We start from the raw sequence: 26,724 nt of genomic DNA, 5'->3' as shown, positions 1-26,724 counted from the left end.
CCCTGGGTTTGATTCCTCAGCACCACATAAGCAAAAAGAAAAAAGCCGGAAGTGATGCTGTGGCTCAAGTGGTAGAGCGCTAGCCTTGAGCTGAAGAGCTGAGGGACAGCGTCTAAGCCCAGAGTTCAGGCCCCACAACCCGACCCCCCCCCCCAAAAAAAAAAAAGAATCTCAGAACTTTCATGCTAGGGCTGGCTTCGAACCATGATCCTCAGATCTCAGCCTCTTGAGTAGCTAGGATTACAGGCATGAGCCACTGGTACCCGGTGGTGCACACTGGTGCCACTAAATCTTAAGATCACTATTTTAACATAGTATTTTATACTTCATGAACACAGAATTTGACTGGAGTTACAAAAAGTTTGAATGTGAAGGGTACTGATTATAAAACAAGTTTTCATAATAAAATTAAAAAGAAAACATTCTAAACGGGACTCTGGTGGTTCATACCTGTAATCCTCGCTACTCAGGAGTCTGAGATCTAAGGATCCCAATTCCAATCCAGTCCTGGCAAGAAAATCTGAGACTCTTATCTCCAATAAAACTACTCAGAAAAAACCAGAAGGAGCACTGCGGTTCAAGTGGTAGAGTTCTAGCCTTGAGCACAAAGAGAGTCAAGGTCAGTGCACAGGCCTGGAGTTCAAGCCCTTGGACCAGCAGAAAAAAAAAGAATGAAAGAAAAGAAAATGTTTTAATAAGTTTACATAATTCAAATCTTTTAATCGACAATTAACTTACTTATTTTGGGCAGTACTGTGGTTTGAACTCAGACCTTACATTTCCTAAGCAGGCATTCTATCTCTTGAGCCATACCCCTAGCTCTTTAAGTCTTTATTTTCTAGACAATGTCCTAGTCCACTAGTGATTCATTTCCTTCCATCAAAAGTGAGAAGTGGGCTGTGTGCTGGTAGCTTACGCCTGTAATCCTAGCTACTCAGGAGGCTGAGATCTGAGGATCACGATTCAAAGCCAGCATGGGCATGAAAGTCCTGAGACTCTTATCTCCAATTAACCACCTGAAAACTGGAAGTGGAGCTGTGACTCAAGTGGTAGAGTGCTAGCCTTGAGCTGAAGAGCTCAGGGATAGCACCCAGGCACAGAGTTCAAGACCCACGACTAACCAAAAAAAAAAAAATGAGAAGTGTATGGTGTATCTTAAACAGGTGTGATGTTAGTGGTTGTTCATAAAGAAAGCTCAATACATTACTTATCTCAGAGTTTTTGAGGGTCAGATATTTGGGAGTGGCTTATCAGGGAATTCTGGCTCAGAGTGTTTTGTGAGGCTACCATCAATCTTTTGGCCATGGTCATGGTAACCTGAAGGCTTAACTAGGGACAGGGAACTGCTTCCAAGTTTTTTAAAGTAGCTATTGACAGGAGGTCACAATTATTTACTACATAGACTTCTCCATAGAGTTGCTCAAACGTGACAGCTAAAGGTTCCCACAGAACAAATGATCTGAAAGAGACAGACACCTATATGGTATCTTTTGCAGTGTAATCTCAGAAGCAAGTACATCTCTTTTCTGTTCTCTTAGTCATACTGGCTTGAACAGGGATATAAATAACAAGATGAGAATCATAAAGGATCATCTTAGCAGTTAATTACCCTATATGTTTTACTCTTCTATATTCAGATGTTCAATAAATATAACTCATTGTTTTTGAATTGGATCTAAATAGGTTGAAGAAACAGGCCAAGATATTGCCGTGTTTTTTAGTTCTCTCAAAGAGCTATTTTTACTTGTGCTGTTGTAGAGTGCCTAGAGCAGTGAATCTCCAAGTGTGATTCCTGGACCTCTGGGGACAAGGGCACTCATGAAACGTCACTGTTCTAAACTGTGAGTGCTTGGCAGTGAAGAACACTGTGATTACAAGAACAGTAAATGTCAACAACAATAGTGCACAGCAAAGAAGTGTGCAGTACAGGCTTTTCTAGATAGAAGAAGCCTGGGACAGAAAAGCAGGCAAAGGGGCTGGTAATGTGGCTGGCTTAGTGGTAGAGAGCTTGCCTAAGCATGCATGAAGCCCTGGGTTACATTGCCTATACTATATATACAGGAAAATCTAGAAGTGAGTCTGTGGCTCAAGTGGTACAGTGCTAGTCTTGAGCAAAAAAAGCTCAGGGACAGTGCCTAGGCCCTGAGTTCATGCCCCAGGACTGACCAAAAAAAAAAAAAAAAAAAAAGCAGGCAAAACCAGGCACCAGTGGCTCACTCCTGCAATCCTAGCTCTTCAAGAGGCTGAGATCTGAGGATGGAGGTTTGAAGCCAGCTACAGCAGGAAAGTCTATTGAGACTCTTATCTCCAATTAACCACTGAACAGTCCAAAGGTACAGCTATGGCTCAAGTGGTACAGTGATAGCCTTGAGGTAAAAATCTCAGGGACAGTGCCAGGTCCCAAATTCAAGTCCTGGACTGGCACACACACACACATACAAAACAGGGCAGAGCCAGGTGCCAGTGGCTCACACCTGTAATCCTAGCTACTCAGGAAGCTGAGATCTCAGTATCATGGTTTGAAGCTAGCCTGTGCAGAAAATTTCATGGGACTCTTTCCAATTAAAACTACTCAGGAAGAGCTGGAAGTGGTGCTGTGTCTCAAATGGTAGAGTGCTAGCCTTGAGCACAAAGAGGCTTAGGGACAATGCTTACGCCCTGAGTTCAAGTCCAGGACTGCCAAAAAAAAAAAAAGCTGGTGATGTGAAAAGGTAATTTCTCCTAATTTTTGGTGAATTTGTATTGCTAATCATGTGAGCCTTGATTGACATGGAATATCCTTTTCAGGTTTATTGAGTCCCCAGCATCATACTTGGGAAAGCTTTTTAGTATTTGTTCTTCTAATATGGTCAGGGAGTTCCACATATTGCCAGTCCTATTCCTGCAGGAGCCAACAGGCCTAGACTGGATAACCATTCTTGACTGTTCCTGAGTTACGTAATAAGACTTTATCAAATATGTTCTGGCTTGTAAAAGTGAAATGCAGGACAGCATATTCTCTTTAGCATGGGATAAATGCCTCAGGCCCTTTCCCTGGAGACAAGTGGGTAAACAAAAGAGTATTTAACATCTGCAAGTAAAAAAGTTGCAATGTAACATTTGCTCTAAGAGCCTATAGGGAATACTCCATGTACCATGAAAATGGAAATTATTCAAAGACATTGCATTTGAACTGCTTGTAGTGCAGTAGAAAATTATTTTGAAGCCAGGCACCAGTGGCTCACACCTATAACCCTAGCTACTCAGGAGGCTGAGATCTGAGGATCATGGTTCAAAGCCAGCCTAGGCAGGAAAGGCTATGAGACTCTTTTTTAAAAAAAAAATATATTTTTTTATTGTGAAAATACTGTACAGAGGGGTTACAATTACATGGGTAAGATAATGAGCACATTTCTTATTGTAGCCTCCTCCTTTGTTTCTCCTTCCCATTCCTTCGTATCCTCCCTCCCCCACTAAAGTTGTAAAGTTTGTTTTTCGACATAACGACTTGTACATCTCATTGTTGCAATGGGTCCTCCTGTATCCCCATTTTAACAATTTGTTTCTTCCCTTCCCTTCCACATATACCAACATCATACAGGCTTTGAGACTCTTATCTCTAATAAACCACTAGAAAACCAGAAGTGGCACTGTGGCTCACGCAGTAGAGCTCTTGCCTTGAGCTGAAGAGTGCAGAGACAGTGCCCAAGCCCAGAGTTCAAGCCCCACAACTGACAAAAACAAACAAAAATTATTTTGAAGCCAGTGCTAGTAGCTCACGCTTGTAATCCTAGCCAGTCTAGGCAAGAAGGTCCTGGAGACTGATTGCCATTACTAAAAAAAAACAAAACAAAACAAAACAAAAAACCTGGAAGTAGAGCTGTGGTTCAAGTGATAAAGTGCAAGCCTTGAGCAAAAAAAAGCTCAAGGACAGCATGCAGGCCCTGAGTTCAAGCCTTAGGATTGGCACAAAAAGAATAAAGGGAAAAATAGAGAAGTATTTTGAATTATGAAGAATTATCTTGATGTGATATAATTAATCATGAATATTGACTTGTCTTTGAATAGGGATTGTTAAATAGTAATTTGAGATATATATCTTGTAATAATTCATGGAACAATTAAACCCTACTTCAACTGGAATCTCTAGTCCTAATATTTCTTACATAGGGTTGGTATTTGTACTGTAATGTGTGCTGGTACTAGAGCTTGAACTCAGAGCTCTCACTTGGCTTTTTTGCTTATGATTGGAAATACCACCCTTCCAATTCTAACTTTTTTTAGGTAACTGGAGCTGAGAGTCTCAATGAATTTCATGTCTGTGCTAGCTTCAAACTTCCATCATCAAATCTTAGCATGCTGAATAGCTGGGATTATATGTGCTTATACTGAGATGTGAACTCAAGGCCTTTTACTATTGCTTAGCTTTTTTCCTCAAGCCTGGCAACCCTACCCCTTGAGCCATACCTCCATTTCTGTCTTTTTACTGGTTAATAAGAGATAAGAATCTCAGGGATTTTTCTGCTTGAGCTGGCTTTGAACCTTGATTCTCAGATCTCAGTCTCCTGAAATTCATTTTAGTTGTACTATGGTTTGAACTGAGAGCCTCGTGCTTGCTAGGCAAGAGCTCTACCACTTGAGCCATACCTCCAGCCCCCAGCCAGAACTTGTTGTTGTTATTGTTTTTACTGATTTGCTGCAGATTAAACCCAGTCTTGCAATGTTCTGGGCAAGTGTTCTACCATTGAGCTATATCCGTAAGACTTTGTGTTTTTTTGTTTATTTTCCTAGTCCTGGGACTTGAACTCAGTGCTTGGGCACTGTTCCTGAACTTTTTTTGCTCAAGGCTAGCACTCTACCACTTGAGCCACAGCAGCACTCTACCACTTGAGCCACAGCGCTACTTAGGCTTTTTCTGTTTATGTGGTACTGAGGAATCGAAACCAGGGCTTCATGCATACTCGGCAAGCTCTCTGCCACTAAGCTACCCTGCCTTTGTGTTCTTGAGACAGGGCTTGCTGTTTAACCCAGGCTGGCCACCAACTCATGATACTCCTTTTTTTGTCTCCTGAGTGCCACGACCACAGCAAATTCTTCCACACCTGGCCTGTGAGCCATAACTTTACATAGCATATTGAAGTAGTCTAGATGTTCTCAAAGAAAACCACTTACATGGGTGGAGAACTTGAATAGAAGGAAAATTGAGAGGAAGGAAAAATGACTAATTGAAAACTGTTAAAATTATTAATTTTTTTCTAAAAGGCCCATTTGAACTTGAGTGTTTACACTAAGTTCAGCATCTAAGTGTCTTAAATAAAAATAAACAAACAATAAGCATTGTTAGGCAGGATGCTTAAGATACTTGAGTATGTTACTGATAATTTTCTCATTCTATTATATTTGAGTTCTAAACATAGTTGGCTAAATTGACTCCCATTTTCCAGCCTTGTTGGTGTGTGATAGTTGGTCATTGAAAATACAACTGTAGCTGAACATTGGTGGCTCATTTCTATAATCCTAGCTACTCAGGAGGCTGAGATCTGAAGAGTGGTGTTCAAATTCAGTCTGGGCAGGAAAATCTGTGAGACTTTTATCTCCAGTTAGCCACTGTTAAAAAATGGAAGTAGGCTGGGAATGTGGCTTAGTGGTAGAGTGCTTGCCTAGCATGCATGAAGACCTGGGTTCAATTCCTCAGTACCACATAAACAAAGCCAGAAGTGGTGCTGTGGCTCAAGTGGTAGAGTTCTAGCCTTGAGCAAAAGCTCAGGAACAATGCCCAGGTCCTGAGTTCAAACCCCAAAACTGGCAAAAAAAAAAAAAAAAAAAAGAAGAAGTTGAGAAGTGGTAGAGTCCTAGCCTTGAGCAAAACAACCTCAGGGATACTGTGTAGGCCCTTAGTTCAAGCCTTATGGTAGATGTCTCCCCCCAAAGTGAGAGAGGGTAAGGAGGGGGAGAGGGAGGGAGGGAGAGTACAGTTGTATATGAAACGTGCTGGGTTTATGTACTTTACAGTCCTTACTTTCCTCTTCCAGAAAACTTCATTTGCTTAAAGTAAAGCAGGAAAATGTGGATTGCCCTATTTTAGTATAGGATTAAAATACATGTGGTAAGGGCCTCCTGGGGCCCAGCTGCTGACTTGGTTTTCAATCCAAATAGAGAAGAAGAATGTTTGCTATCTTTTTGAGAAATAAAGGCTCTGTGTTCCTTTGCTACATGAAGGGAGCAACTGCTAAGAGTTTCTCTATGAGGCACAGGGGGACAAAATTAGCCTTTGACTCTATAGTTATGATATTCATCCATCTTATCAATCATCATTGTATAGAGCACCATTCAAGGTTTTGGAAGCTATAGAACATTGTCATTTTCTGTTCTGAAGCTCTGGATTGTCACATAATAACAGCTATTATTATCATCATAGTTATTATTACTCAGGAGGCCAAGATCAGAGGAGGATCATGGTTCAAAGTCAGCTTAGGCAGAGAATTCTGCAAGGCTCTATCTCTAACTAACTAGCAAAATGCTAGACTTGAGGTATAGCTCAAATGTTAGAATACCAGCTGAGCAAGCAAAGCAGAGCTCTAGTCCCTGAGTTCAAGCCCTGGATTATGAAAAGAAAATATAATTTTGCCTAGTTACAGTTGGTTCAGTTCAGAATTGCCGCATTTGTTGGGGTTACTAGTTCTAGATAGATCTGAAAGAACCAAAGTATCTAGAGTTGAACTCCTTTAATGGAGGTCAAAATGTGGCTCTACTAATTACCCTTTTGTTATAATGATGCTCTAACCTTGATCTTTAGGTTATTTTCAGTTCATAGCAAATCTGAAATGTGAGTAGTGGAACTTTTATTATTTTGCTACATTTTTTTTCCCCCCACTACAGGGGTTTGACCTCTAAGCCTTGTGCTTGGTGGGTGGTGCCCTATCACCTGAGCCACATTAACAGCTCTCCTTTTTGCTGGTTAATTGGAGATGGAGACTTGTGGACTTTTCTGTCCAAGCTGGCTTCAACCTCAGTGCCTCCAGATATCAGTCTCCTGAGCTGGATTATAGGTGTGAGGTCTGTGTGTGTGTCAGTACTAGGACAGGAACTTGAGACCTCTCAGCTTTTTTGCTCAGGGTTTGTGTTCTACCACTTGAGCCATGTCTCCAGTTCTGGATAGGACTTTACCACTTAAGCCAACTTTTTTCTATTTGTGTGGTACTGAGGAATTGAACCTAGGGCTTCATGCATGCTAGGCAAGCACTCTACCACTAAGCCACATTCTTAGCCCCAGGACTCTGCTTTTTTTTGGTCCAGTCGTGGGACCTGAACTCTGGGCCTGGGCGCTGTCCCTCAGCTCTTCAGCTCAAGACTAGCGCTCTACCTCTTGAGCCACAGCGCCACTTCCGGCTTTTTGCTTATGTGGTGCTGAGGAATCAAACCCAGGGTCTCATGCATGCAAGGCAAGCACTCTACCACTGAGCCACCTTCCCAGCCCCAGGACTCTGCTTCTTAATGGAAGTGGGATATGGACTTAAGAACTCATTTGAAATAGGCTTAAAGCTATGTTTAAAAGCAACAGTAGTATAAGCCTACTTCAACTTTTGTATATGTTAAATATGTTACAGCAGGTATAAGCTTGATGGTTATTACATATATTTCATTTTTTCATATCTGTATTTTCTCTGAAAAGCCTGCAGCTCCAGTGTTGCTGTGTCAGCAGTCAGATAATTTGAATTTACTGCCACTGACTGAGACTACTGGATTTAACTGAGGAAATACTGCTTTAACTGACGTGGACTTCTAATGTAGAGATTCCTTCCTGGGCCTCCCCAGGGACCTGGGGAGAGTGTACTCTCTAAGTGAGAGTACTCCCAAAACTAGTATATATCTCAAAAGTAATTTTATCAGTAGCACTGGATGAGTCAAAAGTAGTAGTATTTCCCTTTTCCTGAACTTGAATAAGTGATGTCATAGTTCAGAAGATATCTTAAAAATAGGTGTGAAATTGAACTGAACCCACAAATAGCTGGGTGATCACTGAGGCCCTCAATTGCTTTTTCCTTTCTCCTTCTGTATGAAAGTCCCAACTGTTAGTTCAGTGAAAATGGCGAGCACTTTCTCCTCTGGGCATGCATGATGAAGGGGAGTGAAAGGAAGACCTTGTTGGGGCCTTTTCCTGAAATCTAAGATAGTAAATGCAAATCTGTAAGGAGGGTGGTCATCTTTCCCAACAGATGTGTTCCCAGTGGGCCTCCCAGTGAGCGGCAAGGTGGCAGAGCTCAGCACTCAGGCATGTCAGCTAGGTTGTGGCTTCCATCTTTCTGGTTTAAGGGGAATGAATAGCTCATCTATTTGTGTCTCTTTCTCAGTGATGATATATATAGTAATCTACTAAGAAAGCCTCATCTTCTTGAAACTTCCGTGCTGGGAATGTGGCTTAGTGGTAGAATGCTTGCTTAGCATGCCTGAAGCCCTGGATTTGATTGTTCAGTACCACATAAACAAAAAAGCCAGAAATGGCGCTGTGGCTCAAATGGTAAGGCACTAGCTTTGAGCAACAAAGCTCAGGAACAGTGCCCAGGCCCTGATTCAAGCCCCAGGACTGGCAAAAAAAAAAGTTTCTCTTTGTGTTGATTGTCTAGTCAGTACCAGCCAGCACACCTTGGTAGTTGTGGATATACCTTAATGCTTAATACCTTCATGCTTAATACCTTCCCATGCTTTTTCTTTCAGTTGCTTTGGAACAGTTCAGGACCATACTAATAAGTTCTCCTGGTTGTACTTCAAATTGTTTTCATAGTTTCATGTTATCATTTGAGTGTTGATTAGAACTTCAGGTTTCATTTAAAAATACAAAAACATGAGAATTAGAAGAATGGGAGACTAGGGGATAGCTGCTAGCATAATCTGTCTTGCTTTACAGGGTAATGATACAGATATAGAGTAATCGTGCAGCTGTGTTGAAATTTCCTTCACTGAACACCCTTTGATCTGATTCTTGTGTACTCTTACTAGACTTATTGTGTTGCTTAATGACATTATCAGTTTACTTAGTGTGCTCAGAAATAAAAATTTTGTAGCTTTTCCAAAGGTTAATGTGGTATCAATCCATCTGAAGACAAGAGGCTGGTTATAAAATTTGTTTAGTACCGGACAAGTACAATGTGTAGAACAGCCAGGTGCTGGTGGCTCATGTCTGTAATCCTAGATACTTAGAAGGTTGCGATCTGAAGATTGCTGTTCAAAGCCAGCCCATGCAGAAACATCCATGAAAAAGCTGCAAGAGGAGCTGTGGTTCAAGTGATAGAGTGCTAGCCTTGAGCAAAAGAAGCTCAAGGACAGCACCAGAATACCCCATGACTGGCACATGCACAAAAATGTGTAGAAAATTGTAGTTTTGAGAAACACGGACTGTGATTAAAGTATTGGGGAATCTCAGAATTGAAACTCAGTTATGTATTCACTGTTTTTCCCCCTTAGGTGCATGCTATTACGATGCAAATCAGTCTATGTATGTGTTTGGAGGTTGCACCCAGAGCAGCTGCAATGCTGCCTTCAATGACCTCTGGAGACTAGACCTAAATAGCAAAGAGTGGATTCGACCTTTGGCTTCAGGTAAGAGGAGAAATGCTCATCTTTTCCTTCTTAGCAGGTAGCTCACATGACATGGAAACTACTTTGTTCCTTTTTGGTGTTGATTTCAAGTGTTGGTTACTGGAGCCCCAGGTCTTTTCAAATCTTCTTTGTAAATGCTTTAAAAAAAAAAAAGTATGCTTGTGTAAGTCTTTTGCATTAAAAAATACGTGTGTGTGTGTGTGTGTGTGTGTGTGTGTGTGTGTATATGTGTATACACATACACATATACATACACACACACACACACTTTACTATTAGTATTGGTGTCATGCCCAAACCACTATGTTACTATGTGAATTCATCTGTATGGCTTTCTCAAGTTCTAATGCAGGTGTGACGTGCTGTTTGGAATGAAGTTTAGGTAACAGTAGAACACAGAGTCATGAGAACTGTAGTCAACTGACAGTTGCTATTGTCCCAGGCTAAGGTCGCTGAATATCTTTTGTTCTTGCCAGCTCAGATATCTGGGGAGTGTATAAGACATGCCTCTGCTAGTCAGTCCTAACAACTCAGAAGTGTGGGAAGATTCCATAGGAGGTACACTTCTGCTCTGTCCCACTGTGTCAGAGTTCTGGCTAAAGAAAACTAGATTCTCTTTTTCTTTATGATTTAACCTTTTAAGAGTAGGTTCTAAATTAAAGCACAGGGTTTTGCTTTCTTCCTCAAGACAGGACAGTTTGAAATAACAGCTGTAAGAGTGGAGGGGCTAGTGCAAAGAAGAAATTGAGTCCTCTTAAGTTTTTATGTGTTGTGTTCTTGCTTGCAAGCTTTCCCCAAACATTCTGCTTTTGGCCTTGAAACTCAGTTGTAAGACTAGGGAGAACTGGTTTTCCTTGGAGGCCATTCCTTGTTTGTTTAGGCCTTGATTCTGCTTTGATGACTAGGTGGGACTTGCCTTTTAGAAAAGTCTGAGCTAAGAAAAAAAGCCAGAAGTGGAGCTGTGATTCTACTGGTGAAGTACTAGCCTTGAGCAAAAAAGCTCAAGGACAGCACCCAAACCCTGAGCTCTAGCCCCAAGATCTGTACAAACCTCCTCAACCATCCCTCCCCCCCCCCCCCCCCCCCCCCCGACACACACCAAAAAGAAAGTAGGAAAAAATGTAAGAGAATGTATGTTTGTGTATGCTGGTATTTGAACAGGCTTATGTGCTTTCTAGGCAAGCACTCTACATGTGGTCCACACCTCTAGACCTTTTTCAGGTAGAGGCTCATACTTTAGCTTGGATTGGTTTTGGACTGTGGTTTTCCTCCCTGTATCTCTCTTGTAGCTAGTATTACAGTCATAAATCACCATACTTGGCTTGTTTATTGAGACGAGAGTCTCACTGTCTTTTGCCTGGGGTGGCCTTGAACTATTATCATTCAGATTTCTATTCCAGCTGGGCACCGGTGGCTCATGCCAGTAATCCTAGCTACTCAGGAGGCTGAGATCTGAGGATCATGGTTCAAAGCCAGCCTGGGCAGGAAAGTCCATGAGACTCTTATTTCTAATAAACCACTAGAAAACTGGAAGTGCCACTGTGGCTCAAATGGTAGAGCGCTCGCCTTGACTGAAGAGCGCAGGGACAGTGCCCAAGTGAGTTTAAGCCCCACGACTACAAAAAACAAAAACAGATTTCCACCCCAGAGTGGCTTGGATTATAGAGCCAAAAAATTAGGATCTTATAGATCATAATGCCTCAGTGTTTTATACTTTGGGTAGTCTCCCTTTCAGGCCCTTCGTCTCTATTGTGCCTAATGCATGTTGCTTCATATCTGGAGGCAAAAGTCATAAAATGTGAAAATTTTCTCAATGTGAGCATCTGTCTCAATGTTCTGTGGCACTTTCTGTCTTGTGCATGGTCATTGTATGTGGGGTTGCAAATAGAGCTGTGGCTTTGGGACTTTTCTAGCCTGCTGCAAACTACTTAAGTTATTTATTTATTTAGTCGGTTGTGGGACTTGAATTCTAGGCCTGGGCATTGTCCCCCAGCTCTTTAGCTCAAGACAAGCTCTACCACTTGAGCCACAGCACTACTTCCAGTTTTCTGGTGGTTAATTGGATCTAAGAATCTCAGGACTTTTCCTGCCCTAGCTGCCTTTAAACTACTATCCTCAAATCACAGCCTCCTGAGTAGTTAGGATTACAGGTGTGAGCAAACAGCACCTGGCTATTTTTTTATTTTTATTTTTATGCAGGTCCTAGGGTTTGAACTTGGGGCCTCAGAACTGCTAGACAGACAGGCAAGCAGATATTGTAGCACTTGAGCCATGTCTCCTAATCTTTTAAGTCATTTTCTAGCAGATTTTCTCAAAAAGAAGCTAGTTTATGTCAAACCCTAATCTACAGTTAGAGCCTAGTTGTAGAGGAGAGAAAACTGAACTTTCCCAAATGTCAGCTTTAAAAAAAACAATAAAGAATCCTGTGAGATTCTGCTTCAGGCAGAAATCCCGTGGGAAGGTTCCCTGAGGGATTGTTTCTGTATGCTGTCATGAGTCCTGACCAAAGTCGCTTCCTAACTAAAACACCAGTGAATTTCTGAACAAAACTCAGTTGTTTGTGGGTGTTGGTGTGCCTGAGTCACCTGCTCATTTTAGTGCTGGGAGCTAGGTGGGTTGGATAATAGCTGAGAGGAGGGTGCCACCTTCTCCTTTGAGACAGTCTTGTAGCTTGTAGCAAGTGAGCATGTGCAAGTAGTAACTCCATTTGGAGCAGCCTTGATTATTCTGGTCACAAAATACTAGCACTGTTTTGTAACAGCCAAGTACTTTCACCCTGGGTAATTGGGCATGAGGGTTGCTCTTTTTTGTACAAACACTCTGGGCTTTAGAACCTTTCAGATTAGGTTAGTCTTCAAAAGTATAGCTCTTGGGCTGAGAATGTGGCTTAGTGGTTAAGTGCTTGCCTAGCATACATGAAGCCCTGGGTTCAATTCCTCAGTACCACATCAACAGAAAAAGCCAGAAATGGCACTGTGGCTCAAGTAGTAGAGTACTAGCCTTGAGCAAAAGAAGCTCAAGGACAGTGCCCAGGTCCTGAGTTCAAACCCCAGGACTGGCCAAAAAAAAAAAAAAAAAAAGTAGCTGTTAGGCTAGGAATGTACTCACTGGTAGAGCCCCTGCCTACCACAAACAGGGCTTTAGGTTCAGTCTCCAACATCTCAAGGAAGGAAACAAAAAAGCAGAGCTGTTGGGAGAGTAAGAGGCTGGAGCAGGCAATGGAGTTAGGAGTGGGGTCTTGGTAGAGAATGTTAGTTTAGTGGATGTCTTTTTTACTTGTGTATTTGGTTATATCACCAGGAGCCTAGAACATTTTAGTTTTGGTTGTTACTTTAGCTGAAGCTGGCATAACAAAATATCATAGACTAGGTGACTTAAACGATAGAAATCTGGTGTGTATGTGTACACACATGTGTGTGCGTGCACGTGCTCCAATCTTGGGACTTTAACTCAGGGCCTGAGTGCTGTCCCTGAGCTTTGTTTGCTGAAGGCTGGTAGGCTACCATTTCAGCCACAGTTCCACTTCCAGCTTTTTTTTTTTCCTGTCGGTCATGGGGCCTGAACTCTGGGCCTGGGCGCTATCCCTCAGCTCTTCAGCTCAAGGCTAGCGCTCTACCACTTGAGCCATAGCACCACTTCCAGCTTTTATTTTTTGCTTATGTGGTGCTAAGGAATCGAACCCAGGGCCTAATGCGTGCAAGGCAAGCACTGTACCACTGAGCCACCTTCCCAGCCCCACTTCCAGCTTTTGGTGGTTAATTGAAGATAAAAGTTTCCCAAGGGCTGGGAAGGTGGCTCAGTGGTACAGTGCTTGCCTTGCACTCATTAAGCCCTGGGTTCGATTCCTCAGCACCACATAAGCAAAAAGAAAAAAGCCGGAAGTGGCGCCATGGCTCAAGTGGTAGAGCGCTAGCCTTGAGCTGAAGAGCTGAGGGACAGCGCCCAGGCCCAGAGTTCAGGCCCCATGACCGGAGCCCTCCGCCCACCCCCCCCCCCCCCCCCCAAAAAAAAAAAAAAAAGAGTTTTCCGAGCCGAGCCAGGCGCTGGTGGCTCACACCTATAATCCTAGCTACTCTGGAGGCTGAGATCTGAGGATCACAGTTCAAAGCCAGCCCAGGCAGGAAAGTCCGTGAGACTCTTATCTCCAATAAACCACTAGAAAACAGGAAGTGGTGCTGTGACTCAAGCAGTAGAGTGCTCGCCTTGAGCTGAAGAGCATAGGGACAGTGCCCAAGCCCACAGTTCAAGCCCCATGACCGACAAATAAAAAGATTTTTCTGGACTTTACTGCTCAGGCTGGCTTTAACCTGTAGTTAGATCTCAGTCTTCTGATTAGCTAGGAGTTATAGGCATGAACCACTGGTGCCTGACTCAGAAATATATTTCTTATAGTAAAGGCCCTGTTTCTCTCTCCTCTCTCGTCCTTCTTCCACCTCCTTTTTCTTCTGGCTGGTTTTGGGCTCTTGCTCAGCTTTCTTGCTCTAGCTGGCACTCTGCTACCTGAGTCATACCTCCAGCCTGGATTGTTGTTTTGTGATTTTTTTGTTATTATTATTTATTTTATTTTATTTTGATTGGTCATGGGGCCTGAACTCTGGACCTGGGCGCTGTCTCTCTGCTCTTCAGCTCAAGGCTAGCGCTCTACCACTTGAGCCACAGTACCACTTCTGGCTTTTTCTGCTTATATGATGCTAAGGAATCAAACCCAGGGCCTCATGCATGCAAGGCAAGCACTCTATCATGTAGCCACCTTTCCAGCCCCTTTTCTTGTTATTTTTGAGCCACAGCTTTGTTTTCTTCCCTGGGCTGGCTTAACACTTTGATCATCCTGATCTTGGTCTCTTGAGTAGCCAGGATTATAGATGCAAGTCACTGGTGCCTGGACCTTGCTTTTCTTCACTGCAGGTCTGAGGTGGGATCCTACCAGGTCAGGCTCTGACCAGCAGTATGAAGCATTAGAAGTATTCCCTTTGGAAGTGAAGTGGTAATGGATAGTGGATAGCTACAGTTAGTATTTCTGAGACGTTTCCAGAGATAAGTACTTCTTAGGGAGCTCATTGTAAAAGTAAAGAAATGGAAAAATAAGCAAGCAAACATTAAAGTTGCTTTTTTTCTTCTCAAAAAAATCATTAATGGGCTGGGAAGGTAGTGGTAGAGCGCTTGCCTTGCATGCCTGAGGCCCTGGGTTTGATTCCTCAGCACCACATAAGCAAAAAGAGAAAAGCCAGAAGTGGTGCTGTGGCTCAAGTGGTAGAGCACTTGAGCTGAAGAGCTGAGGGACAGTGCCCAGGCCCAGAGTTCAGGCCCCACAACAGGACCAAAAAAAAAAAATTGTTAAGTAGTTGTACAAAGGGACCAGAGCTACTTTAAACAGACTTTTTTCTCCTCTGAAGGCCTAACAGATAAGGACTGGAGGTAGTGAGTGGAAGTAAATAATAGAGAGACCCTGGGCAACAAGGACAAATGGGAGGAGCTGAAAACAGACTTTTGTGGATACAGATTAATGAGCAAGAGTGTGGGTAGAGCATGTGTTACAGGGGAATGAGGTCAAAGGGGAAAGGCAGATGAATGGCGAGAGGAAGCATGGGCTGGTGTAGTCGTAATCAATATACATATGTGAAAACTGAACCATGTAAATTGATGAGTGGAGTTCGGAGAGATTGGGAAAGAATGATGAAGGAAGTGCTCTTAACCAAGATGCATTGTGCTGACAAGCTGACATGTTGAATTGAAACCCTTTGTACAAATACCTAAGGGTAATAAATATAGCTGGGGCACTGCTGGGTTGCTTATGCCTGTAATCCTATCTACTCACAAGGCTGAGATCTGAAAATCTGGGTTCAAAGCCAGCTCAGGCAGGAAAGTCTCTGAGACTTATTGTAAGGTCTACACAGACCTTACACTTACCTCAATTAACTTCTAGGAAAAAAAACCAAAAAACAAAAAATGGAAGTGGTGCTGTGGTTCAAAGTGTCAGAATCTAGACTTGAGTAAAAGCACTCAGGGACAATACCTGGACCCTGAGTTTAAGCCTCACAGCCAGCAACAAAAACAAAAAAAGATAACAAAAATAGTTTGAGATATATAGATGTAGGGTTTATATTTTAAAGAACACCTTTGCTGCTGTTTAGGAAATCAAGGAAGGCAACTAAGTAAAGCAGAGAGAACTCTCGAACTGAAAATAAGAAGTGAGAGACTGGCAAGTTAGATTAAGTCATATGAATGAGCAGAGATAAAAAGCAATAGATACATATGCTTGAGCTGCATTTTTAAACTAAAAGTTACCAAAACTTGTTGATGGATTGATATGGGGTCAGAGATAAGAAGACCAATCAGGGGATGTATTTTAGGCTTGTGTGTGAGATAGAAGGTGATACCATGTGCTGAAGTGGAGAATAAACCAGAGAGAAGTTTGGTTTTGATCCCCATGAAGCAGTTAAATAGTAATTTCACAGTAACTAGTTGTTGTTAGAGTTTGGCATTAAAAGAAACTTTGACTACCTTGACATATCATTGTCCTGCCTCCCGTGCAGTTAAACTGCCCTCACCCTATACTTGTTTCTGCAACAAATACTTAGATTGCTTACTTACAGTATTGTTCTTATGTTGGCCATATATGAGTTAGTGACAGACAAAAATACCAGCCTTAATGGAGATCACAATCAAATGAGGGAAAACAGAGATTAAAAATGACAAATGTAGTGTGGCCCTGAGTTCAAACTGCAGTACCAGATAGAGAAAAGAAAAAGATAAATAAGCTGGATGTGGTGTCAAATACCTATAATTCTGATACTCAAAAGGCTGAAGCAGGAGGCTAGCGGGTTCAAATTAGAAGTTAGCATGGGCTAAATAGCAAGACCTTGTCTCAGAAAAACTAATCAAAATATGTAATATAGAATGTTAAATAGTAACAAAGGACAGCCATCATTTTGTCATATCATTGCTAAATGACTCCATGTTCTTGAACATATATATGGTGTGTTGTGTGTGTGTGTATGCATGCAACAGAGGGAAGCCAGGAGGAGGACGCAGAATAAATGGGAAACAGAACAACACACAACAAAGGGGCCCCATCAGCTGCACTGGACATAGAAGAAAAAGAATTAAGCAATCCAAAGACAGCGATGAGAGGGAAAGAGGGAACAGCTTACACTAAGCAAAGGAAAGAAATGTAAACATCACCTGATGTGGAAGAAATAATTGTATTGTCAAAGCTCATAGAATTCATAAACTTTTTTTTTGGTCTGGTTGTGGGGCCTGAACTCTGGGCCTGAGCACTGTCCCTCAGCTCTTCAGCTCAAAGCTAGTGTCCTACCACCTGAGCCTCAGCGCCACTTCCGGCTTTTTTCTTTTTTTTTGCTTATGTGGGGCTGAGGAATCGAACCCAGGGCCTCAGGCATGCAAGGCAAACGCTCTACCACTGAGCCAGCTTCCCAGCCGGAATTCATAAACTTTGTAGACTATGATAAAGATAATTTGCCTTGTGAAGGTTAAAATGTGTTTGTGACTTTAAGTATCACTATTCCACAATGCTGTGAAATATGTGAAATTTATGTAATCACCTAATCTCAATTAAAAAGAACAAAGAAAAGAAAAGTGAGAGAAGGGATGGGTTAGGAGCGATGGGTGACAATGTTGTCAGACACCTTGTATTCATATACTGTTTTGTAGAATCGGAACTTCGTTGTACCACTACTTAAAGATAATAATAATAATAAAAATGTTAAAAAAAGAAAAAAGAATGTTAAATAGTGATAAATGCTGTGGAAAAGCTACAGCATGATTAGGGAGGTTATAATAGGGGAATCATAACTAAGGGGCCATGGAGAAGGTGGGCAGAACAAAGACTTGACAAGGATGAGGAGTGCAAAGGCCCAGAGGTGGGAGTGTGCTTGTCATAGTGAAGGGATCCTGTGAGGAATTCAGTGTGTCTACAACAAGTAAACAAAGATTATATGGGACAAAGAACTACCTTCAAGCCAGTACTGGTGGCTCACACCTTAATCCTAGCTACTCAGGAAGCTGAGATCTGAGGATCACAGTTCAAAGCCAGCCCAGGCAGAAAAGTATGTGAGACCCTTTTTTTTTTTTTGGGTCCGGTCATGGCGCCTGAACTCTGGGCCTGGGCGCTGTCCCTCAGCTCTTCAGCTCAAGGCTAGCACTCTACCTCTTGAGTCACAGTGCCACTTCCGGCTTTTTCTGTTTATGTGGTGCTGAGGAATCGAACCCAGGGCCTCATGCTTGCAAGGCAAGCACTCTACCACTGAGCCACCTTCCCAGCCTCCTGCAGTATCATTTATGTGTAATCTTCTGGACATTGTGAGGACTTTGCTGTATTGTTTAAGTGAAATGACAAGACAGATTTCAGAGAAGAGCCTGTGTAAGAAGGTGGTGTAGAGGTGGAGGTGAAGGTTGTGGAAGTCATCTAGATAAGAAATGACAACTTGAACTAGGTGTCAATAGGAAGAGAAGAAAAAATTTGAGAGCCAAAGATAATTGCCCATGGTTAGGTATAGAATGAAAGGAGAGGAGTTAAAAATAACTCTTCCCGTGTTTATCTTTGTACCATTTTGTCTTGTCTGGGTTGGCACTGAACCATGATTCTCAGATCTCAGCCTCCCAAGTCTTTGGAAAGGTACACTTGTCATTAATGGAGATGGAAGGTCACGGGCAGGAAAGGTGAAAAATTCTGTTTGACACGTGAAGTTTGAGCTTGAGGCCCAGATTTCAAATCTCAGTACCACCGTGAAAGGGAAGAAACATGGCTAAGTTTGAAATGCCTAGGTGGGCAAGTAGGTACCTGGAATTCAGAGGAGACTTATATGACCAAGGGATTGAGTGAAGATAGAGAAGACATTTAAAGACTTAAGTCCAGGAGACTGCATTTGGAGTTCAGGAGACCAGAAAAGGAACATCTAAGGTAGAACAGAAACAGTGTGACATCTGGGATACATAGTACTTGGAAAGTGTTTCCAGTAGAAGAGGACGTGATCAACTATGTCATTTGTAGCTAAGAGATCATCACATGAGAGCTGAGAACTGCCTTAGATTTACTAAGATGAGCATAGTAGATGAGTGATAAAAACCTATTGGAATAGTTTTAAGTTTTTTTTGTTTTTGCCAGTCCTGAGGCTTGAACTCAGGGCCTGTAGCTCTGTCCCTGAGCCTCTGTGTGCTCAAGGCTAGCGCTCTACCACTTCTGGCCTTTTCTATTATGTGGTATGGAGGAATTGAACCCAGGGCTTCACGAATGCTAGGCAAGCACTCTACCACTAAGCCACATTCCAGACCTGGAATAGTTTTTTGTTGTTGTTTTTTTGGTTGTTTTTTTTTTAAATAGCTACAGGCCAATGGCTTCATGCTTATAGTCCTACCTATTCAGGAGGCTGAGATCTGAGGATAGATTTGAAGCCAGCCTGCGCAGCAGAGTCCTTGAAACTCTTTATCTCCAATTAAATCACAGAAAAAGCTGGAATTGGTATTATGGCTCAAGTGGTAGTGTGCTAGCCTTGATCAAAAGAGCTAAGAGTCAGTGCCCAGGCCTAAAGTTCAAGCCTTAGGATCAACAAAAAATAAAATGGAGCTGGGTGCTGGTAGCTCATACCTGTAATTCTAACTGCTCAGGAAGTTGAAATCTGAGGATGGGGTTTCAAGGCCAGCCCCAGCAGGCCAATATGTGAAACTTTTACCTCCAGTTAGCCAGCAAAGTTACAAATCAAAGTGTAGCTCAAAGTAATAGAATGCCTGGGGAAAAAGCCAAGCAAGTGTGTAGGGCCCTGAGTTCAAGTCCCAGCACCAGCACCAAAAGAGAGAGAGATAGAGAGAGAGGTGTAAAGACAGTTTAAACAGGGCTAGGAAGGTGGCTCAGTGGTAGAGTGCTTGCCTTGCATGCATGAGGCCCTGGGTTTGATTCTTCAGCACCACATAAGCAGAAAAAGCTGGAAGTAGTGCTGTAGCTCAAGTGGTAGAGCGCTAGCCTTGAGATGAAGAGCTGAAGGACAGCGTCCAGGCCCAGAGTTCAGGCCCCACAACTGACAAAAAAAAAAAGGACATCTTAAACAATACATTTTTAATTTAGAGGTATTTTGCTGTAAAGAAGTTCAAAGAAGTTGGGCGCCGGTGGCTCACGCCTGAAATCCTAGCTACTCAGGAGACTGAGATCTGAGGATCACGGTTCAAAGTTAGCCTGGGGGGCTGGGAAGGTGGCTCAGTGGTGGAGTGCTTGCTTTGCATGCATGAGGCCCTGGGTTCGATTCCTCAGCACCACATAAGCAAAAAAAGCCGGAAGTGGTGATGTGGCTCAAGTGGTAGAGCACTAGCCTTGAGCTGAAGAGCTGAGGGACAGCACCCAGGCCCAGAGTTCAGGCCCCACAACCAGACCCCCCTCCCCCCCCCCCCCCAAAAAAAAAAGCTAGCCTGGGCAAGAAAGTCCATGAAATTCTTATCTCCAATAAACCACCAGGAAACCGGAAATGGCTCTGTAGCTCAAGTGGTAGAGCGCTAGCTTGAGCTGAAGAGCTGAGGGACAGCGCTCAGGCCCCGAGTTCAAGCCCAGGACCAACAAAAGAAAAATAGTTCAAAGAAATGAGTTGCTATTTGGAAGTTGATGTAATTGAGGGCTAAGTTTTGTGGTATGGGGATCAAACCCAGGGCACTGTTAGGCAAGTGCTCTAATACCACTGAACTATATCCCAGTGTTCCCCTTCCATAACAGATTTTGTAGCATGTTTATATGCTAATGGAAATGATCTAGGGGGAGGACCTAGTTTTGAGTAAAGGGCGAAAACTGATAGAGCAATGCTTCATTGGTAAGAAAAGTGGGACCCATTGAGGGACTGACTGGAGATGGATGGGGAGCATCAGCTCTGTAGGAACAAGAGGGAATATGTGTCTATAGATGGGGGAGGCGAAGGAGGGGAGTAGGAACTGGTATAGTTCTCTACTTATTTATCTATCACTCAGATAAAAGTCATTGAGGGTAGAACAGAAGCCATTGTCCATCCACGCCAGTGCTTGTACATATATAGTGTGTCCATAATTCTGGCCTTTACCAAGTGGTTCCAGGAAGTTGAATGTTTCACCTTCTTATGTTGTACAATGTTAACACTTTTCATTCTTAATCAAATTTGTTTGGCACAGCCTGTGTTCAGTTCCCAAAGCAAATAAGCCATTTGGGCAGGTACTTTGAACCACAGTTTCTGAAATGAGTTACCCTTTATTCAAACTGAAGTTAATTTTGGCCTCTATTTAATATAGTTATTATCAAATTGTTTAAATAGGGATACAAGTGGACCCATTGCAGCAATGAGATGTATAAGAGGTTATGTCGAAAAACGAACTTTACAACTTTGTGTGTGTGTGTGGGGGGGGGGGAATGGGAAGGGATGGGAAGGGGAAACAAAGGAGAAGGAGGAGGCAACAATGCTTAATAAGAAATGTACTCATTACCTTACCCAGGTAATTGTAACCCCTCTGTATGGTATTTTCACAATTAAAAAAAAAAAAATATATATATATATACACACAGTTATTATAAGTTACATAGCCTTTTTCAGTTTCTTTACTTTCACATGCAATTGTATAAGTAATGGCTGTGGGTTCTAGCCCTTTGTTTTATTTAGAAGAATGTACTGAAGGACAGAGATATACAGCCTGTTCTGCTTTTGGCCCTGCCACTCAGCTACTTGTCTCTGAACTTCACATCTGCAGTCTCTGGGCTTCAATTTCTTTCTCTGTTAAAAGAGAAAGAATCCAGGTGCCAGTGGCTCACATCTGTAATCCTAGCTACTCAGGAGGCTGAGATCGAGAATTGAGGTTCAAAGTCAGCCTGGGCTGACATATTAAAGTATGTGAGATTCTTATCTCCAATAAAAGCACCAGAAAACCGGAAATGGTGATGTAGCTCAAGTGGTAGAGTGCTAACCTTGAACTGAAGAGCTGAGGGAAGCACCCAGGCCCAGAGTTCAAGCCCCAGGACTGACCAAAAAAAGAGAGAAAGAGGTAATTCACAGTTCTTCAGAAAACAGATAAAACAGATCACCTCCAACTACATCATCAAGAAGTTACTTAGGTGGTACATTCCTTGGCCCCTTAACACAGTAAACTTGGGCTTGGGAATATGATGTTGGCCCTGCATTTTGAAAAAAAAAAAGAAAATATCCCAGTTGAATCTAAATATAGCTAAATTTTAGAAATCATGACTGTCTACTTGCTTTCTTATTGTGCCATCTCTCTCTTTTTTTTTTTTTATCCGTCGTGGGGCTTGAACTCTGGACCTGGGCGCTGTCCCTCAGCTCTTCAGCTCAAGGCGAGCGCTCTACCACTTGAGCTACAGCGCCCCTTCCGGTTTTCTGGTGGTTTATTGGAGATCGGAGTCTCACGGTCTCTCCTGCCCGGGCTGGCTTTGAACCACGATCCTCAGATCTCAGCCTCCTGAGTAGCTAGGATTACAGGCGTGAGCCACCAGCGCCCGGCCCTTATTGTGCCATCTCTGACTTTACTCAGTGTTAGCACAGTGTACCAGGTGGATGTGTAATGTGCTATACTGACCTTTTCAACCATCCTGTGCTCTCTTAGCAGCTTTGTAGAAATGGCCACATTTTACCTCAGTCAGAAGTGGCCTGTGGGCTGGGAATGAGGTTTAGTGGTAGAGTGCTTGCCTAGCATGCATGAAGCCCTGGGTTCGATTCCTCAGTACCACATAAACAGAAAAGGCCAGCAGTGGTGCTGTGGTTCACATGGTAGAGTGCTAGCTATGAGCAAAAGAAACTCAGGGACAGTGCCCAGGCCCTGAGTTCAAGATCCAGGACTGGCAAAAAAAAAAAAAAAAAATGAAGTGGCCTGTGTTTTAGATAGTACATATGGACCATGAGAGGGCTTTAAAGGTGGGTGTTGGTTCTTTATACATACCATCTAACCTTCCTCATTAGGATCATAGAACAGTTATCCCCCTTTATAGATAAAGAGATTGATACTCAAAACTGCCTACTGATTCACAAAGCTATTAAATAATAAAGCAGAGACCAAACCCCAAGATTTTGTCTCTAAAGTTTATTTCTTTCTCCCAGCTCATGCTGTGAATAGTTTTAGTTTTTCTATGACTATTTTCCTTTTTAGGAGGGGAGGCAATGCTGGCAGGGTTTTGCTATTTGTTTAGCCCAGACTGGCCTCAAACTTGAGATATACCTGCCTCGGCCTCCCTCTTGCTGAAACTATAGGCATGAACTATCCTGGTCATCAGCTTCTTTTTTAAATTACTTTGTTGTTTTGGAGGTGATATACAGTGGGATACACACATACATCAGGTAAAAAGTACATTTCCTTTTGCATAGTATCTTCTGTTCTCTCATTCTCTCACATTCCCTCCCTCCTAACTTTTCCATGTGAGTTGCTTGGTTCACTTTCATCAATATTCAGTGCAGCCAGTAGGCTCTGCTGCTGCACTTGCTCACCCATTTTCCATTGATTCTATACCCTACCCCTACCTTCCACAGATGTGCACATATGTACACCATATATGAGGTAATGAATACAGAGTCATCAGAAAATGAAAAGACAAATTAAGAAAATGGTTCCTTTGGAGTTTGTTTCAGTGTGTATATTATATATATATTATATAAGTGTGTGTGTATGTGTGTATGAAGAGGCGATTGGGTATTACAACTTGGTGATTTTCTTCTAAGACTATATTCTTTTGGTCTCGCTGTATATGGGCATATATAATCCTGTATAATTTGTCATATACCATTGGGTTTTAAATCTAACTTCTGTATATCAGGGAGAACATGCACTGTTTGTCTCTCTAATCTTGGCTTACCTCCCTCCCTCAACATGATTTATTCTAGTTTCATCCATTCCCCTGTGAATGACATCCGTCTTCCTTCCTTCCTTCCTTCCTTCCTTCCTTCCTTCCTTCCTTCCTTCCTTCCTTCCTTCCTTCCTTCCTTCCTTCCTTCCTTCCTTCCTTCCTTCCTTCTTTCCTTCTTTCTTGAACTCTAGGCCTGGGCACTGTCCCTCAGCTCTCCAGCTCAAAGCTAGCGCTCTACCACTTGAGCTACAGTACCACTTCCGATTTCCTGAGTGGTTTCTTGGAGATACAAGTCTCATGGACTTTCCTGCCTAGGCTGCCTTTGAACCTCAATCCTCAGATCTCAGCCTCCTGAGTAGCTAGGATAGATAATAAGTGTGAGCCACCAGTGCCTGGCTTGACATTATTCTTTCTAATAGCTGTGTAAATACCACTGTATATTGGTACCATGGTTTTTGGATTCATTCATCTATCATGGGGCATCTGAGTTGTTTTCATATCTTGGATATTGTGAATAGTGCAGCAATGAACATGGATGTACAGATGTCCTTGTCATATCCTGGTTCATGATACTCAGGGTAGATGACTAGGAGTGGTATGGCTAGGTCATAGGGAAGGTTTATATTTAGTTTTTTTTGGTGGGGGGGCGGTGTCGGTCACGGGGCTTGAAGTCTGGGCCTGGGTGCTGTCCCTGCACTCTTTAGCTCACGGCTAGCGATCTACCATTTGAGCTACAGCGCCACTTTTGGTTTTCTAGTGGTTTATTGGAGATAAGAGCTTCACGGACTTTCCTGCCCAGGCTGGCTTTGAACCTCGCTCCTCAGATCTCAGCCTCCTGAGTAGCTAGGATTACAGGAGTGAGCCACCGGCGCCCAGCTTATGTTTTTAGTTTTGTGAGGACCCTCCAGACTGCTTTCTAGAGAGGTTGTATCAGTTTACATTCCTTCCAGCAGTACAGTAGGGTTCTTTTTCTCCACATCACCACTAGCATTTATTATCCAAATTCAGAATATTAGTCAGTCGAACTGTGTTAAGATGGTATCTCAGGGTTGTTTTGACTTGCCTTTCTTTTACAGCCAAGGATAATGAACATTTTCTCATTTGTTTCTTTGCCATTCTTACCTCTTCTTACCTCTTCTTCTGAGATGTTTCTTCTTAGCTCCCTTGCCCATTTAGTGATTGATTTATTAAGTTTGGGAGAGGTTAGTTTCTTGAAGTTCCCCGTATATATTGAATATTAGCCTTTTGTCTGATATATTGGTGATAAAGATCTTTTCCCAATAGGTTGGCTGTTGTTCTAGTTTAGTAGCTATGTCTTTAGTTGTGCAGAAACTTCTTATTTTAATGTAGTTCCATTTGTTGAGTCTCTCCTATCTCTTGTGCCCCTGGGACTCTATTCAGGAAGTTCCTGCCTGTGCCTATATGTTCTAATGCATTACCAGTTTTGTTTTGTTTTGTTTTGGTCATGGGGTGTGAACTCTGGGCCTGGGCACTGTCCCTCAGCTCTTCAGCTCAAGGCTAGCACTGTATCACTTGAGCCACAGCGCCACTTCCGGCTTTTTTTCTTTTTGCTTATGTGGTGCTGAGGAATCGAACCCAGGGCCTCATGCATGCAAGGCAAGCGCTGTACCATTGAGCCACCTTCCCAGCCCACCAGTTTTTTAATTTTTCAAATAAACACTGTGTGTGTGTGTCACTGTGTGTGTGTGTGTGTGTGTGTAGTGCACGTGTTTGGTTTGCACTCATCCTCAGGCTTAAACCCAGGGTCTGAGCTTTTGTTCTCAAGGCCCAGCCCACCAGTTTTTTAATTTTTCAAATAAACACTGTGTGTGTCAGTGTGTGTGTGTGTGTGTGTGTGTGTGTGTGTGTGTGTGTGTGGTGCACGTGTTCAGTTTGCACTCATCCTCAGGCTTAAACCCTGGGTCTGAGCTTTTGTTCTAAGGCTAGCGTTTTACCCCTTGAGCCACAGTTCTGCTTCCAGAACTTTTTGGTGGTTAATTGGAGATCAATCTCATGGACTTTCCTGCCCAGGCTAGCTTTGAACTGTGATCTTCAGATTTCAGCCTCCTGAACTAGCTACCTGTGCCCAGTTCAAATAGATTTTTTTTTTTTTTTTTTGAGTTGGTCATGAGGCTTGAACTCTGGGCCTGGATGCTGTCCCTCAGCTCTTCAGCTCAAGGTGAGTGCTCTACCACTTGAGCCACACCATTTCTGGTTTTCTGGTGGAGATAAAAGTCTCATGGAGTTTCCTGCCTGGCTGGCTTTGAACCGTGATCCTCAGATATCAGCCTCTTGAGTAGCTAGGATTACAGGTGTGAGCCAGTGGCACCCGCCTTCAAATAGATTTTTTAAAATTTATTTTTGTCAGTTATGGGCCTTGGACTCAGGACCTGGCACTGTCCCTGAGCTTCTTTGTGTTCAAGACTAGTGCTTTACCCCTTGAGCCATAGAGCCACTTCCAGTTTTTCATTGGTTAATTGGAGATAAGAGTTTCATGGAGACTTTTCTGACTGGGCTCTCTTTGAACCATGATCCTCAGATCTCAGCCTCCTGAGTAGCTAGGTTTACAGGCATGATCCACTGGCACCCGGCTCAAATAGATTTTTATAATTGCCGTATATTCCTTATCATTTTTTTCTATCATTGACATTTTTGAGTTAGTATAGTATATAGTGAAAATTAATAAACCAATATTGATATGATATACTGACCTTATTCATGGATTTGTTACAGTGTCTTGACCAAGCACAGTCAAAGATTCAGAAAAAAAATTTCTACACATTCATTATGCAACTGGGTTGATGTGGAGAAGTACCCAGACTTGTGTTGTTAGTTGTGTTTAAATCATTTTGTGATCTGCTGAGTGTTATTAATTTTGTGAAAACCTACCTCCCAAAAAGGAAGGTGAAAGTGAATGTGCTTAATTCCTTTCCCCTCTCCCTCTTTTCCCTTCTTTCCTTCCTTCTTGGTTTGAACTTTAGTGCCTCAGGCTAATATCTAGCCTTTGCCTCATGGCTGATGCTTTAGCCACAGCTCCATTTTCAGCTTTATTAGCATCTCTTGGCTTTATGTACCCAGGCTGGCCCCAAACCTTGATTCTCATATCACAACTCTATTGAGTAGCTAAGATTATAGGCATGAGCTACTAGTGCCCAGCTTGGATTTTTTTCTTCACTATCAAATGTATTAACTACAAATGTGTTAATTTATTACGTGTAAGTATCCTCATTTGGTTTGCTTTACTTATGTATAACATTTTCATTAGTTCCTCACCTGATTTGCTTTACTTATAGAAAACTGTTTTGTAGGTTTAATTCCTCACACCATATGTGTTTTTGGCC

General features: G+C 42.6%; 1 protein-coding gene across 1 annotated transcript in view; it reads left to right on the top strand.

Annotated features, from left to right (window-relative positions):
* Fbxo42 (F-box protein 42) overlaps nucleotides 1–26,724 on the top strand; it is a 68,985-nt gene that overhangs the window by 21,587 nt on the left and 20,674 nt on the right. Inside the window, exon 5 of the mRNA XM_042669735.1 lies at nucleotides 9,442–9,576. Within this exon, the coding sequence (XP_042525669.1) occupies nucleotides 9,442–9,576 (135 nt within the window). The remainder of the gene's footprint in view (nucleotides 1–9,441; nucleotides 9,577–26,724) is intronic.

Source organism: Dipodomys spectabilis, unplaced genomic scaffold (genome assembly GCF_019054845.1).
Source record: "Dipodomys spectabilis isolate Male_0828 unplaced genomic scaffold, ASM1905484v1 ptg000504l, whole genome shotgun sequence".
Classification (NCBI taxonomy): Eukaryota; Metazoa; Chordata; class Mammalia; order Rodentia; family Heteromyidae; genus Dipodomys; species Dipodomys spectabilis.
Note: the sequence above shows the minus strand (reverse complement) of the source record. Positions and strands in the feature narration are given on the sequence as shown.